The sequence below is a fragment of the Ischnura elegans genome, chromosome 3 (genome assembly GCF_921293095.1).
Source record: "Ischnura elegans chromosome 3, ioIscEleg1.1, whole genome shotgun sequence".
Taxonomy (NCBI): Eukaryota; Metazoa; Arthropoda; class Insecta; order Odonata; family Coenagrionidae; genus Ischnura; species Ischnura elegans.
In genome coordinates this window covers 14,343,331-14,361,209 of record NC_060248.1, presented here as the reverse complement: position 1 = coordinate 14,361,209, position 17,879 = coordinate 14,343,331, and the positions used below count along the sequence as shown (strand labels likewise).

The 17,879-nt window shown below is 41.4% G+C and overlaps 1 protein-coding gene across 1 annotated transcript in view; it reads right to left on the bottom strand.

Annotated features, from left to right (window-relative positions):
- The window catches only part of LOC124154916, a 44,997-nt gene extending 28,626 nt beyond the window's left edge, over window positions 1-16,371 (bottom strand). Inside the window, exons 1-2 of the mRNA XM_046528689.1 lie at window positions 16,265-16,371; window positions 1,603-1,700 (exon numbers count right to left, since the gene is read on the bottom strand). Coding sequence (XP_046384645.1) covers window positions 1,603-1,700; window positions 16,265-16,371 — 205 coding nt within the window. The remainder of the gene's footprint in view (window positions 1-1,602; window positions 1,701-16,264) is intronic.
- Between the last annotated feature and the right edge of the window lie 1,508 nt (window positions 16,372-17,879).

Below are 17,879 nucleotides of genomic sequence, written 5' to 3'. Positions count from 1 at the left end.
CCTTTTAAATGAGCCATTACTTGCTTTTATATTTTCTAAACAAATTATGGTGTTTTGCCGAATTTGGTCGAAATTCAGTACTTCAAGAGTCAATATTTTCCAATTTACAGGTCAAATTTGGCTGGAATGACCCAGTTTTATCTTGAGGTAAATCCATGAAAATGCAGCCATGTTACCGCACCCTGATCTAAAACATAAAAAGTGAAACTTGCGAAGTTTAATATTTCTATTTTGACTATTGAAATGCATTTATTAAGACTAGAGTTTAGTTAAGAATGACGCAGAACCTTAGAATAAAGGAGCCAAAGAATCGAACAATAATAATTGTTTGATACTTGGGCCCCCGTATTCTTTGTATTCAACGATATCTAATAATTTGGCTCCTGATTGTACATATGTTTTAGACACTTTTCGTCATTTAGATTTTGACATCCAAACTCATTATTTCTGCGCCTGAGTAGAATATCGGAATGGCAAGTAAACAGGAGTGGTCTGGAATTTCTTTCTATTTCGAATTCAATTGGAAAGCAATGACAGATTAATCTTGGTTCTTCCATCATCGACAGCTATCAGGAATGGAAAAGAAATACACACCATAGATGAAATATGCTTTGGATTATATTTTGAAATACATCCGTTGCGGAATAGCCACTAAGTAGGAGTTATTTTCTACGGCAGTGGCTTATTTAGCAAGCACGAACTGCGTCATCTGTGCCACAATGTGGACTTCAGAAGTTCGTTATTCTCAGTCTGAAATTCGCTTTGGAAGAGGATGGTTTGATGGTATAACTGGAAGCATACCTGACCATAAATCAGGAGACTCAGGTTCAAATCTCGGCTTAGCTAAATGATTTTTTTCATGTGGAATTTCATCTTTGGTGTAAGTACATAACTTTGCCCCGTACTCGTGACTGTGGACGAAGTTACTTGTTGCACGCAGTGTTTTGGATAAAGGAACTTTTGAATGCCACAAAGGGTGTATTGTAAAGCGCCAATAATAAAGTTAAATTGTCGATTCGAGTTTTGAAAATGAGGACCGATTTTCCAGTAATACTCATAATACCGAAGTCATTAAAACGGCGATGACCGCTAGTTGTCTCGTATGTTTGAGGTGGTGCTTAAGTTGTCTTGGGAGATCATTGTCATTACGGAGAATTATTATGCTCTAGGCATTAATACGGGAAGTAAGACACAAAGCAAAAGAAAGCAGTGGCTAGCCGTGAATGTCCGATAGGTTTACTTGAAAGTCACTTTATGAGGAAAATGGCGACTGCGTGTAGGTGCAAGATCTGAAATTCGGATTTGCAACTGTTATTGCTGGGTGTGTGCGAAATATGTAGGATTAAATATTTTAGTGTGGAGTTCATTATGCCTGAAGTATATTTTTGACGTTACGTAAAAAAATATGCGAATATGCAATGTAAATTTGTGCAAATATGTAATTTTCTCAGAAGATAGATCGTTGTCCTTCGCCATCAAACTTACTCGATATCGAGTGAACTTGATTAATGGCGCTTTTGGCCGCGGCCTTAGCATCAGATAGAATTGTACATAAATTCTACCACTACTTATCAATATGGTGTTTTCAATGGTGTCACTCACCCGGGTAGTCTTCGAGGCACCGTGGTGCGGCGGGCGACGCCACCAACAGCACCACTAACGGGATCACAAACACCAACATCTCTGCTCTCCAAGGGCACCTGCAACACAAGGATCAATTAACGGTCAATCATGATGAATCGCCACACACGTCCTAAATACAATTAAATCCATCTCTCAACCAACTTTCGCCCACCGCAGTCATACATTATTATTATACATTGCTGCAAGTGGGCTATTGCCTGGTGGCAGCATTAGATGTACATGAATAACGAATGTGTATATACCAAGTTTCTATCTATCTAATACAAAGTTTAGAAACAGAATAGATATCCATGGTAAAAATAATACACTAATTCTAATCTCATACAACTAAGAATTTAACATAGTCTCAATAAACCAATTTCAAACAATCCATTAAATACATTAATTCGAATATAATGCAACTAAAAATGAACATTGACCCAACTTCACACTCTCCCTTTTAAACCATTATGTCATTAGTCAATTAGTGATGAACACTTCTTCCTAAAAAATTTCGCATTTGCAGGGAAGATCTTAAAAATACATCCTACCATTCTTAGCGTTAGAGGGAATTGAAGAAAACCCGCACTCATTTTTGTTGTTGGATGGTCTCAATTACTTAATGAAGCTTGCAATAACTTAATCCAGGTATTAGTTTATTTTTGAAGGCGGCCGAAATAAGCCCACCGACGCAAGCAGACGGATAGGAAACGGAAACTTAACATAGACGCCATCTGTAAATTACATGCAAGTATCATAAAAGTATACAAGAAATTGCGTTGCATAGGTTATTTTAACTTTCGTTCATCGAAAAATTATGCTTTCCATGAACATTCACCCTTTCTATCAAGGTCAGTAGTGGAAATTATATAACATTAGAATCTTGCCTGGCTACCGCCCAGCGTACTGGCATGACCACGGATCACGCAGAAGTAACACGTTGATGAGTCACCAAAATATTTCCCTGGATTATGAAAGACGGCCGTAGGGGAAACGTACCTAAATATATTCACAATCGCAAGGAGAAAGTTTTCTGGGCGGAAATGGGTTAATCTTTGCGGTTACTCCTTTCATGAGGACACATGTGTGACATATTTTAGACCCCTCGTCACACGCCCAATGACTCACGCTGCGCTTGTGCGACCCGTGACAGCTATCCGAAAACCATGTCATGAATGGGCTCATTAAAATGGAATAGAATATATGTATATTATGTTCTGGGCACCACTCTTGGAGTAAAAGACAATTCACAATAATTGGCTCACCATATTAAGCTCATTAGGTGCATGAAGAATAAAAACGGAAATAGTTCGTAGAATCGTATCGTAGGCTCGTGATCGTAGGATTTTCAGAAATAGCTGATGATACAATACAAAAATAATTACATCACTAAAGAAATATATATAGCAGTATGATGCAACAATAATAACAGGATAACAAAGAAATAAGGATTTAACTTTTTCAACATTCAAAATATATAGGCTATGATTTATGTAGCATATTTTAGTTTGATTTTTCCCTCCATTGTCTAAGCCACAAGCGTGTGAATTACGTGCGAAGAGGGAAGGACCAGTTTCTTTCCCACTATGGACCACCTCGGACTCGAGGATTATTGCTTTGGGGTGTCCGATGTCTTCACCCGAGATTTGAATCGTTCAACACCTACCTAATTATCCTGCTTTACATCCTCTATCACCTGCTCTATACATATCGTCTGTGGCATACCTCAGACATACTTTCCTTCCACCTGTCATTCAACGATAATTTTAATCAGACCATTATATCTCATGGTGTGGCCGATTAGATCGTCCCATTTTATTCCCATGAAAGCGTTTACCGCGACTAAAGGAATAGGGTAGTTTCCTTCATCAAAGAAAGCGAAAGGCATTGATTGCGATTCGTTACCCACCATTAGTGTATTCATAATATACAAAGTATTCGGTTTTAGAAATCCCACTTTAGACGAATGTTAATGGTCAATTTTAACCGAATTTGAAAAAGGCCAGATTGGCGCCAATGCGATTCCGCTCAACGTGACGTCACAGGGACCTAGTTTCTATACGAGTAGATAGGAGTTTTACATCGTCTGAGATTACCAATGCATGCATGAGGCACAGAGCTCAGGGAAACATTTCTTAACTGGCTACGGTCGGAATGTTTTCTTCGTCTGATAGGGGAATAATAATCCTTATTTAAGCCAAGCGTTACCAGCTAGCAGGGTACTCAGCTACCTGCTAGCAGCTTGCGTCGTATAAGCGCTCAAGCCTTGCCCCAAGGTCACCTCACAAGGCGGCAGGGGGAACCAGAAATACGTCACACCGACTTTTTCCCATCATTCCTACTTAGCCGTCGCGTTTGGCGCGCTAGAAATTTTTCACTTTTCGTTTAATTGCGAAAAATAGATATCGTCATTTAAAAATCAAAAAGCGTGAAATACATACTCCAGGAGTGATAATCTTTCGATTTAGGCAATAATAAAATGATAGGAAACCACCCCATTTCAAACAGTGCTCAGCGAGGATAGGGTGAAGGAAAAAAGTGAGAATGGATTTATAACAAAAAAAAATGAAAAAGGAAAACATGCCATGAGTCAACATGCTTAAGTAACCGCCGAACTGTGAATTGAGAAACTTTTGTTATCCCTGATAGAACGAGGAAATAGTGCCATTTTAAATGTCTCTCTACTGAATTCTTTTTCCTTCATCCCCCTCGCGTGATCGCCTCCACCGTAAATTTCAACCCCTGTAGGCATAGACGGAATTTTGTAAGTGTAGAAATTGTGTAGGTACCTTCGATCATGTTCAGTATGCACTACGTAATGAGATATTCCCCTTAAATAGACAGTAAACGAAGGTTATTATACGCATCTTCTGCAAAAAAAACTTATCTCTGAATTATTTTTGTGATTTCTCCGAGTATGTTTTGCTCTACGCTCCTGTAAAATATTCGCATCCCGCGTTGGAGGCGCTCCCATCGCCACATTTCTTCGCGGGAATTCGTCTGCCAATCAGAGGAGGGCTGGAGAGGGGTGCGTGACGAGGGTGCGTTCTGAAAAACGAGGGTGCCTTCGCATTTTCTGGGATTTTTTCCCCGAATCTTCTTCCCTTCCCGAGAGTTCCTCGTTTTTCTCGGGACTCGCTCGGTCCTTTTCTCTTTCGATGTCGTCCTCCGCCCCCGCCCCAGGTGAGAGAATATGGCCTCCCGATGCGATTGAATGGCCCATCCACCCTCAGAGTGCATCCGACACCGCAGTAAAAATGAAAAGAGCCTCTTCTTCTCTTCCGCCCCGTGGCTGTCAACTGTCCGAGAGAGAGAGAGAGAGAGAGAGATAGAGAGAGAGAGAGAGAGAGGGGGGGGAAGTTATCCGTCCGAAAACCTTCTTTCTAGGAATTTGAGGGGCGGGAGGGGGTGGGGTGAAAGGGAGGGAGGGAGGGGGGTCTTGTGTCTGTCGTGAATGGAGGGGACTCAATGGAGGGGACCCCATCCCACCCTCCCTTTAAGAAGCCTTCGAAACATTCCATAAATTCGAAATATGCGTTTGTGGGAGGGGGTGGGCGTCGCCAAGGCGCAACGGACATGACTTCCTCTTTGTGGAAGCCTCGTCACAGCGTCACTCGAAACAAATTCATTTGATGGCCTCGGTGGTGGCGGGGTGCAATCCTTGCTTGCCAAACCGAAGGTTGCGGGTTCGAGTCTCTTCGTGGTGGCTTCTCCTTGTATAGGTCATGGATGTTTGTGATGATGATACAATGTTTAGTTATTGTGCCCCCCTGGTGTAAGAGCCTTTAAGTGCTGTTTCCGGGGTGATGAATATAAATAAATATAACACTTTTCGCGAATCATTAAATTATTCTACCCTTTAAGAAAGGTTTACATGGAGCAATTTGCAGATTGCTTTGGTCTGTCTCTCATCCCAACCAGAATCTTATATAGTGTCCCTGATCCTTCTAGTGATCCTATTGCCTAAATTCACTGGCTGCTTTCTCCAATCCCCGCATAATTCTTCTCGTTCTGAAATAATGTCTGCCCTTTCATTGGTCCCACTATCCACCCGTAGGGATATTTATGATCCTTCTTTCATTTGCATTCCCTTAAATTGTGAACACTGATCCTTCGAAATACTTTTCACTTCACATTCCCACCCACACATTTCCTAACTACTTACTAAACCCACCGAAATTCCGTCTTTCTCTCTCCGATAGATCCGTAAAGCCGTCTTCTCCTGAGTCCCAAATTTTTTTCTTGTTATAGTTTTTTAAAAATTTTATATTTGTTAAAGCTGCAGATTTTAAGTTTTATATTCAATGCAAAGGCCAAATCGGCTTTTTTTGAATAAATAAATTCCCCTCTTCGATTCACAATAAGTCCTACTCCTTTTATTCCGTCTAAAAATCCTATTCTCTTTCTTTCCCTCCTTAGTTTACCCAAAATTCTACCCTCCAACTCTGTTTTCAACATCCCCTCCCCGCTCACTACTCGCTCCATCCATACGTTCTGTCTCCTGCGTATCTCATCTAGAAAATAGAGAGATTTGAAATGTCATTCATTCCTTTTTTATATTTTCCCATTATTGTAACCTTGAATGGATTTACTTTAGAAAATACCAACTGTTGGCAAGTTTTCCTTTTGCATGACTATTCTTGTATGCGTATTATGCATATTTTTTTGTGGCCGTGTGGTGTATATGTTGGCATTCTTTTGCGTGCTGGCGATTGATTGACCCCCTGCCAAACATCCTAGAGGGGGCTCTCAGAGCATACTGTGGACGCAGGCTTCGGTTACGTTAAAGTTTGAGACTGGAGATCAGTTATAGCGGTGTAAATATCCGTATCTGCCGCATTAGGGAGATTCCTGGTGGATCCAAGCCGAAGAGACATGGCTGTCGTGAGTGACCAAACACGACGGCATTGAACCTGCTTCTCCAGGAGAGACGCAGTGGCTAAAGGAATGCTCGCGGCTCCTTGTTTTTCCTCGTTGGGAGTCGAGAGAGAGAGAGAGAGGCAGGTTATACAGTTTTGTGAGTCTCTTTAACGCTCGCTGGAATGCGGCCGGGAAACATGTTGACTGCGAAAGGGTTGCTGGGAAGGAGGGGGTGGGATTACACGAGGGGACAATAGCCCTCCCTTCCCCCCCCAAAAAGTGCACTTGGCCTTACGACCACGGAAACAAAACAACACTCTCCAGAAGAGCAATTTCCCATTCGGGCGTTGAAGTCTCCCTCACAGTCCAAGAAGCCATCTCCGGATGAAAGCATTCCGAAAGTGGTTTTCGGGAACATTCTCGCAATTGTCAAGTCGGAAATGGTGGTCTCAGAGAGCGCTGCCATTCTCTTTCTCTTAGCCCCTAGCAATAGCCGTTACTCGACGGCGGTGTTTTCCTCCTGTTGTGTGTGTGAAGCGATTTACGGCCCTTGTATATATATAACCGCCGTCGCCGGGTTGTTTCTCCACAGAGTCACTTCATTTTATTTTGTATTGCCCTCCTATTCCAAAGCCACGCCAGCCATACAACTAAATCTACGACGTACCGCGTAAGCCATCACGAGGGTGTGTGGAACGGAGTGATTCCTCACCAGTTACGCAACACTCACCCTTGCGTTAATGAGGAGCGCGCTTATTCGTCAGAGACAGGCTAAACACTCGGCCCGCGAATTACGACCCGCGGTCAGACCAGAATGCTAAGGACAAAAACATGCTACAATGAAAACAAAAGTACTTGCTAGTAATAGAAAAACGAAAAGTTAGTGTAGTAAGTGTTTCTTGCATTCGTTATTACTTACCAACAATTTACGCCGGTTGTAAGTATTTACATTTGATTACATATTCATATTTGAGATTTTTTGGGAATTATTGGAGGATCTTTTTGAACAACTTGTATCCTACAGATATTTGTACCGAATCATTGAATTCATTCACAATACTCGCATTAAAACATCTAAAAATTATGTTTTTGTTTTATTTATTAGTCACTTTTGGTGAATCAAGTGCTTGCGTTAGGTCTGAAATTAATGAAATTACAACCATTAATTATATAACCTGTATTCACATGTGTATACGTCGTTTTTTGGTATATAAACCGGAGATCTCCCCTACCTAAGCCATCTTCAATCTCCAAGCTCCAACAGTTGTTATAATACGTGCTTAGGCTAGATACTCGGTCGGGACAGATGATTCTGTAGGTGTCGTAGTCCTCTAGTTTCCTCTACTTACTACCCCCTCTAACTGCGAAAGCATTGCTACTCTAGCATGGCATTTGAAGGCGGGTTGAGACCAAAATGAAACTCTCAAATCCAGTAATGCTCAGGGAAATGGAAAAGATAGCGAAATAAATACTTCCTGATACTCCTCTTCGTTATATTTAATTTTTTTCTGTGTCCTTATTTACTCCGAGGTCCTCCGAGCTTTGAGGAGAAGCTCTTGCAATGACTTGATTCTGAGGCTATCACGAACTTCTTTCCCAAAGTATTTGCCGCCTTCCGTAGTCTCCGCATCTAAGTATACAACAAATTTACGGGACCACCATACGTTTGAATGAGTTTAAGACATCGAAGAAGTAAGGGCCTTGGATAGTTGTGATATTTCAGGTCCGACCGAACTCGTGACAGTTTTTGGTGTTCTTGCGGAATATCGGCCGTGAAGTGGAGGAAATATATGGGGTGTTGGAAGAACTCGATTTATTAGTTTGAGATAGAGTGGGTGGAAAAATGAAGTATTCGTGGGGATCGGTATGCTGACGTCGGGGAGGGGAGGGATGACGACGAAATTTGGATTAGGAAAGAGAAACGAGCTGGGGGAGAAAGCAGAGGAATTTTTCAGGAAGAACAAGTTAGTCATCAAAAACACATGGTTCAGCCACCATTTTTATGGGGAAATATTTTTAAAAATATTACAGCATCGAAGGCAGAGGTTTAGGAATATTGCGAAAAACTCGCGCATCTTTTCTGCGGCGAATGTGGATTCGGTCGTAAATACACACGAGTTAACCAAGTACACATCAAGTGATGGAAACCACAAAATAAACTTGACAAGAATACCATTAATGATACCGTGTAGCCATTGGCTCGTTCGCCAATGTCATTCTTTTTTCAGGGTTCCCACTCTAACTACTGTATACTGTATAAAATTCACTGTTTTTTCCAGGTTTTCACGGTCAAAATGTCATCAAATTCACGGTTTGTAGATTTATTGTTTGTCGATTAGAAAATGCAGGGCATTTTAGACAGAAATATTGATCACGTACGATTCATCGGCTGCACGTTAACTAAAAATGTAACGAACGCGAGAGATGCCTTGAATGCAAACGGAGCAATGACAGTGCTATCTCTCATGACGTCACCTATCGTTAGCAAAATTCATGTCCGGCTAAAAGGGTGAGAGTGGGAAAATGAAGAGAGCAGAGTGGCAGGGAAGTGAAGAAGTGCCTGATTTTTTGCCAGGATTAACGTCTTCCAATCGCAGGCTTAAGGTCAATGTGCTGTCATGGCACACACGGACCAATTAATAGATAGTTGCACTTTCGAATCCACGTGTGCAGGTAAATGCGTGGACAGCATCTGCACGTGACTCGGCCTTGAAACGTGATTGAAATATCCATTTTTTTCTATTAATCCGTCTATCGTAGTTCTACAATCATGTTTGAGAGATTTCTACGGTTTTATGACGAAATTCACGGCTATTTCCAGTTTTTTTCACGGTAGACGAAATTCACGGCTTATTCACTGTTTTAAGGTTTTCACGGTTGAGTGGGAAACCCTGTTTTTCGATTGTGACAGAATTTGGAAAATAAAGTTTCCTGCAAATAGTATTCTTCGAAAAAAGGCGACATGCGACCAGTCGAGAGCACGAGTAAAGCGTATCCTTAAATTTCCTGTTTATACAGTTAATATCAGGCCATCAACCACTCACGTATTGGCAAATGATGTCTATCATTACGTTAGCGATGAATCGAGGTCTTCGCGGTCGGACCCACTCTCGTCCCATTCTTGGTAGATGCGATCCTTCGAGTGGGCAGGTCGCTCTCAGTTCAGACACAAGGGGGACAAAAGGACATCGGAGGTGCCAGTGCTGTGAAGCATGATTTATGCTGCCAATTTGCTCGCTTCTTTATCGGGTCTCCAAAATATCCCCAGCGCAGCGATGAACACAGAAAAATTCTTTTATTCTCATTGCTTTCTATCCCGTGGAATAGTAATGAAAAATTATGATTACAAATAGATTCAATTCATTAGATTCATTTTGGATGCAACTTTACATTTTTTTCAATTGTATTTAATTTCCCCGTAAAAGGAAGATTGCTGAGAGTCCTCTCGGCCCTGAACACTACTCCGTCACCGAGGGTCATATCCAGAAACCTCACTACTGCTAGATACGGCATCAGATGATGACGTAGCTGCTATAGCGGCCGAGCACCGCTCCCAACTCCCTTCCCCATATTCCCGGTGATGAAAAGGGAGTGGTTTGGTCGCTAGCGCGATCCTCCCAACTTACTGAGGGAATTACTTTCCCCTACAGGGTAGTTGGTATAATTCCGAGTACGGGAGCAATAATTTTTCTCTTTTGCTCAGCATCCCGTACTGGCGCCCAATAATTCCGACGAACCTAGACCCACTGCTTAACCCGCGGCACAACTGTTGCAATACCACCCATTCGTGTCTAGTTTTGTTTTCTTTTTTTCACTCATGTGTGTATGAATTCCGCAGAAAATGCTAATAAGTATGCATTCAATAAATTCCATCCACATACAGCGGACACAAACAATTTACATATAAAAAAGGAAATTCTCCAACGAAGACCCGCCTAGCATATATATATTGAAGTCCTTTATTGCTCGGAGGTAAAGCGAATTCCCATACCTATCCGTTCGGAAAATATCTCCCTCAATCCATCGTTCCAGTTGGACTAGGAAATACGTTAGGGTTCTTAAATGATGCTCTCCGCATCGCTCTGAAAGATCGACGGTCATTCGGCTGCCCGCCTCAGTTCAGTCCCTTAGGTAGTCTACATCTATGAGGTATCATGCGAGCCACCGCTGCCAGGATATGTGGCATGGGTTGACTCCACACTAGTCATGCAGCACTCATTCTCGCCTCAATTAAAAACGTGCCCAACAATAAACAATAAAAATTACCATACGTTTTTATTGTTTACAATGGATTTTCACAAAGTTAACCCTGAAACAATCGAGTTTATTGAAAAACGTGCTCGTTAGGAATAGAAGAGGGAAAATTTAGCGTAGTATGTGATTCATGTATGAGTTATAACATGCCAAAAATACATGCAGAGAGTTAAAATTTACGAATATAATAAGTGATTAACTACACACGGAGAGCCTATTCTATATAGTCCGAGTCAAGCTATCCTAGAGCTAACCTATAGCAATTTAGTATGGTCCCTTGTTACACGCGGATAAAACGACATCGTAAATCTGCCGTCTGTGCAGTCTGATCCCCTAATCTTATTCATGTGATCGTTTCTGCAACAATAATTAGGTGTTCTATGACTATCTTGAATATCAGTCGGATGATTTCGGAAAATTCGTGGAACACAATAGGGAATGTTCGGGATATGCTATCGCTCTCTCTATATGTACCTATCTCGCACACTCACACTTAGGCCATCACAGAGAGTTCGTTTTCGCGACCGCTTGTAGGCCTCTCTCTTCTGACTGAATTAGCGAATGCTTGTCGACGGCAAGTTCTGGGGTCCTCGCCCGATGTCGCGATAGGCGGAAGTCAGCTTAGTCAACGTGACCTCCTCCGAAACTTGAATTCAGTTAGTCGGTGAAGGCAACACGGAAGCATGCGACTGGCTGGGTGGCAAAAAATGTGCTGAAGTTGTTAAAATCTTTAAAACTGGCCCCACTCACTTTAATTATTGACCGGTGGAGGTCGCAAACCAAGCAACTGGTGAATTTGGTTTTCTCCGTGAATAAGAAGACACCGGGGGCGCGCTTAGCAATACTTGGGTGCAAGTGCTGGAAACTATTTGAGGTCGAAATTCGGAGCCAACCAATGGGACGAAGCCACAACTACGATTAAAACAGGCCAGCGGTATGGCACCAGAACCATTTGATGGTGATGAGGAACGCGTCGAACCTCGAAAAGTTGGAGAGAACCTCACCCAGTTGTTAACCCGAGAAAATCTTATTCAGAGTATTCGGCGGGAGACCACCAGATCTTTCTTCAAGCAACCGGTGTTCCGCGTCGTTACTCCGCATTTTTTATCCTAGGAAATAAGGCATTTGCATTGTGAGCTGCACAGCTCAGGTGTCATACGATAAGTGACCCATCTTCCATTTACATTCAAGCAATAGATTTACTCATGGATATCTTTTTAATTATTCGCTTAGTTATCGCGGAATTCATTTTTATTGAAACAGATAATTGAACTATTCGTCAAAACGTTTGAAGGTGTTCAGCTTTACAAATAAAAACTAATGGATTATTCATCAACATAATTATCGTAAGGCAATTAGATTGTTTTGGAGCAGCTCTCCATTCCGCTCTCCTATCCGCTACTCTTTTCAAAGTGATGTATTTTTTCTCTTTTTCAACCTTTATCACCTGTCGTACGTAACTCCGTCCGTGGGGCCGTCAGGTTATGAAGGATGTAAATTAGAAGGAATGTGCCAGTATGAAAAGGTCAGAGGAATGGAGAGCTGCGTCAAACCTATCCTAGGATTGTTGACTAATGATGACAACAGATTATGTCTTTCTGCGTCGGATCCCATTCTCTCGCTGCATATTCGAGATTTGGTCGGACGAGTGCGAAATAGCACCTCTCTTTTACTTTTTCGTGCGAATTTCTCCCTAGAACACGCTTGAAGTAACCTAGTTCATTCAGGGCTGTGCCGCAAATATTTCTTATATTTGTTACCCACGGTGAGTTCGAAGTTATCGTAACACTCAGATACTTCACTTCATCTGACTCCTTTACGTTGACACCACCATCCGCAACATGTGCATGGAGATTGTTGGACGACCCACGCGAGAAATTTACCGCAATGCTTTTTCTCAGATTAAGTTCTGTCCCTACTCATGGCTCTCATTTGAAATTTGTTTAAAGCCGATGATTTAATTTTTACGTGGGGATAGTTGGACGACCTCTGCAAGTCTTCTTCCATGATTCATGATTTGAATATAAAAACAGGAGTTAAAAGTCCACGAAACACTTTCACTTCATTTCCCAGTTCCCTTGGTCATCATTAAGTACTTGGGGTATTCTATGATGAGCTCAGATTTTGATGACTGCGCTCGGACTAGGATAGCGGCTTATGTTTCGTCAACCATCAAAACGTCCATTTTCATGAGGAAACACAAGCTTGACAATTTTTTGAAGTTGAATTTCAGTAACATGTGCAGAAATGCCGCTAAGGGTACAAAATACCCCACTAAAAATATTGGGAGTTTACAGGAAACGTAATGAAGATACACTTTTGTATGTTCCACAAGACTCTTGTGGAACATACAAAAGTGTATCTTCATTATGTTTCCTGTCAACAAGTTCCACCAAATATCGCCTTCCAACCTTAAGCTGATTGGGAGTTTACCCCAAATTAGGTCTCTTGTTGGTGGACATGCAAGTTCACTATCCATATGTGCGAAAATTTTGTATATTTGTTCCTTCCCGAAGCTGTTATAAAGATAGTTTAGCACAAAGTAAGAGCGTGTGAATTCTGAGAAGGGTAAGAGGGAAAATAGGGTAGTTTCCTTCATCAAAGAAAACGAAATGCATTGATTGCCATTCGTTACCCACCATTAGGGTTTTCATAATATACAAATTATTTAGTTTTAGAAATCCCAGTTTAGACGAATGGCAATGGTAAATTTTAACCTCATTTGAAAAAGGCCAGATTGGCGCCCATGCGATTCCACTCCACGTGACGTCACAGGGACCTAGTTTATACACGAGAGGATAGGAGTTTTACATCGTCTGAGATTACCAATGCATGCATGATGCACAGAGCTCAGGGAAACATCTCTTAATAATCACTTATTAAAATAGTCTAAGGTCGGAAAGTTTCCTTCGTTTGGTAAGGTAGTAATAATCCATATTTAAGCCAAGCGCTACCTGCTAGCAGCCTGCGTCGTATCAGCGCTCAAGTCTCGCCTCAAGGTCACCTCACTTGCGGCAGCGGGAACCAGAACGACGTCACACGGAGTTTTCCCGTCATTCCTACTTGGCCGTCGCGTTTTCGCGCGCTTGAAAATTTTCACTTTTCGTTTAATCGCGAAAAATAGATATCGTCATTCGAAAATCTAAGAGCGTGAAATGGGTACTCCAGGAGTAATAATCGTTCGATTCAGGCAATAAAAAATAATGGGAAACCACCCTATTCTTCCGAAACCCTGAGTGGAAGAAAAGGAAACGTGGCCACATCATGAGATTTGATGGTCTGACGGTTGTAATCGTCGTAGTACAAGTTCGCGGAAGAGCAGCAGAGGGAGAGATAGGATTAGATACGTGGATCAAGCGATGAAGGACGTGAGCCATAATAATTATAGTAGTTCGATTACATTAGCTGATAAGAGATTTGGGCGTTGAGCTGCGGTAAACCATTCGTCGTATTGATGACTGACGACAGATGAGCAAAAGGAAAATTTAGCGGAAGTTCAAACACAGTTTTTCTCGTGATAAACAACATAAGGTACTATTTCGCTCTCGTCCGACCGCACCTTGAATATGCAGCGAGCGTATGGGATCCTGTGCAGAAAGACTTAATCCGCGAACTGAATAAAATACAAAGGAAGGCTGCACGTTTCGTCAAAAACTGCTACGGGCGTACAGACAGTGTTACCCAGATGTTAAGCGAATTAGGCTGGGAGCCGCTGGAGACTCGGAGGCTGCGCGCTTTCGCTTATACTGCTTGAACAATTGAGAATGGATATCTTTAAGAGCGACACAGGGAACATAATATTAGAGCCAAACTATATTTCCAGGTCCGATGGAAGCGATAAATTAAGAGAGATGTTTTGCCGAACGGATTGATATGGGAATTCGTTTTTCCCCCGAACCATAAAGGACTTTTTTTATAATATTTCTTGGAGTTTAGATCAATGTAAAACAAGTTATAGCCAACGTTTCGATTTATTTTAAATCATCCTCAGGGCTCTTAACTTTGTACATATTTATTGATGTTATGTTATTCATGTCTAAACTCCAAGAAATATTATAAAATGTATTAAACAAGGTCAAGAATAGAAGAGAAAAAAAATAATAATTATCATAAAGGACTTTAATAAACGCTAGTCCCAACCTCGTTAGAGCACTTCATTTTTTTTAGCTGTAAACGGCTGGTGTCCCAACACCTCCTGCCACACGCCTTTTAGGCGGCTTGCGGGGTTTTATGTAGATGTAGATGAGGTCAGCTTCACACTTATGAGAATTTGGTTCTCAAAAATGTTCAATTCTGAATAGTGGATTTCTAAGGAATATTCCAGTAACAACTAAACGCATCGAGCGAAAATAAATTCATGGGAAATATTGCATTGTCTTATATAGCTAATATTAATAACTTCCGCCTTGTCGCGCCACATATCATTCAATATACTTATGTGTGGACGGATGGAATATGAGATGGCGTCAGCGGCAGTCGCTCCAACGCCACAATTTGGGGGCCTACGTGCAAAAATTCTTTCATCGTCCCAGGTCACGACGGCCGAGAAGGATGAAGGAAGGAGGAGGTGGGAGAGGATTCGCAATTGGGCCTTCCCTTTTGCGAATGTGGCCCGGCTGCATTCCCACGGCCGCTCCAAACCCATAAATCTCATCCTCTTTTCTCTTTCGAGAAAGTCGGTCGACCCATTCTCTCCCTCTTTCCAATCCTCTCTTTATTCTCCGCACTCTCTCTTTATCCTTCCTTCACACACACACTCCATCTCCTTCTCTCTCTCTATGCTGCTCTAGTCCACCCACGCAACCACGCGAGAAAAAAAATCCTACTCGCTCTGAACTGCCATTCATATTCAAGGGTAGACGCATCATCCGCTTTTTTTGTTTCGCTTTCCTTGTTTAAACACTTATGGCCGGTCCGTAGAAAAAATGGCTATAAATTAACCGAAGTTTCCCGTTTAAATTACGTTCGTACCGACGATCGTATCAACCTACGTCCCGTTCACACGCTCCCGGGTTACCATCGTAACCGAGTGCTGCCCTCAGTGCAGAATACCAAGTGAGAGGTGCAATGACCATTTGAGATAATATTATAATGGATATACTTTAATAAATTCAGTATTCCAATCAATCGAGTTCGTAGTTCAATACGTGGGAGAATTTCTTGTAAACAAAACTGTTTACGCAGTATTATTCTATTCTAATGTGTGACGAGATATTGCACCCTCAAGGGACTGATGTATTCGCCTCCTTTTACCTGGCTGCTACACCCCACTTTATTTTTATTTAACCTCACTTATTACGAAATCACAGCGATCGTATGTTAAATTGAGTAAACTTCGCTGTATAGACACGTAATGCCTCATAATATTAATTAATACGATATTTGCACAGAAAATTCACTTCGTAATTCAATTTACCGTCTATTTTTTCTATCCTCAAACCGAAGTATCGCCTGAGAGGAAGAAATTGTCAGCTGCACAATTTCGCATGGATAAAGCCCTCCCTATCCCAACCTTTCTCACGCTCACTCTCTCATCGGAGGAATCTGTAACTGGGGCGAGAGGAGAGAATGGAATTGCGAGCACCCTGCGTTGTCGTGGGAACGGAGGCGGGGGTCGTGCTCCTCGCGATCCATTCTGCACACAAGGGATCAGGGTATTGTTATTATTCGCTTGCGAGCATTCGCTTCCATTGGATGGGGATGGGAGGGTAAGGGTCCTGGCTGCGTGGGAGTGTTGGATGACGGCGTTTTCCAGGGTGTCACAGAGGGAATTGCGTCTTCTGTGACCTCTTGCGTTAAGAGGCACGGAGGAGATAGCCTGATAGTACTTGCTGCACAAACTCGGCGGCTACGTTTCTAGGCTTAGATTGCTTGAGCTACTGAGAACAAGAGACGCTATGGATAGGAACATGCTACCATGTGAATAAAATTACTAGTTAGTCATAGAAAAACCAAAAGTTAGCGTAGCTAGCGATTTACTTATGCATGAGTAATAAGATGCCAACAGTTTCCAGCAGTTAGCATTCACAAATACAATAAGTTAATAAAGGCACATGGAAAGCCTATTTTTACCGAATCCGGGTCAAACTAAACTTGGCAAGTATAATAGTACCTTAATGAATGCGGGAAAAGAAGACATCTTAAATCTATCGGTTATGAAGTATATTTTCCTAATATTTTCCATGTGATTTTTTTACCATAATAAATAAATATGCTCTTTGAATACATGGGGCTTGCTGAAGCCCAACGCATTGTCATGAAGCTCGTCAGCCAGGGCGGATACGATAGAGGAAGTAGCCATGACCCGCATGAGGATAGACCACTTACAATCAGTCTTTCATGTGTCTTCTCTAAATACCGATACAATCTCAGTGCGACACGTGCGACGCCCTTCAAACGCATCACAAAACAGTCCTATGAGCACGAATACCACAATGGAGATTTCTCCAGACAGCCGAAATTAGTTTATACAGGGCTGGACATTATTTCAAATAAAAGTATTTTAAAATACGCATTAGAAATAAATTTTTAATATGTATTTGGTATTTTAAATGCATGACCTGAGTGTATCTTGTATTTTGTATTTCAAATGCAGATTTATGGCATTTTCCCACTCTAAAATAAAAAAATTACTGTTGAAGTAGCTCTGATAACACCTCTGTGTCATCATGCTTCAGAAATAAATTCGTTTTCGTTAGAGTAGTTTTCTTCATGTTTGCTACAATCCATAATACGCCCATGCAGTTTATATTTTTTATGAACTCTCAGTTTCCATTTTAATGCATTTTTTATTTAAAAATATATTTAAAATACTTATTTTCTAGTTTATTTTTCAAATACCCTAGTCAAAGGTATTTTTGCATTACAAGTACTCTTCGGCCTATATTTTGCCCAGCCATGGTTATGTAATTAAATTTATTAGGCATGTACGCAAATATTTACCGAATTTTATACTCGTGATGATGTGATCTATCGAATTCATAAGTATTCAATGGTATTCCTATTTATATTGTAAATGTGAAGAGTGAACTTTTAAAAATAGTTTCATATTGCTTCCTAATTTGGTCCATGTCAGCCCCGACTTTTCAAAAATCCATTGTTTGTATCCCTCATTTCTTTGCAAATATAGTCACGCATTAAGT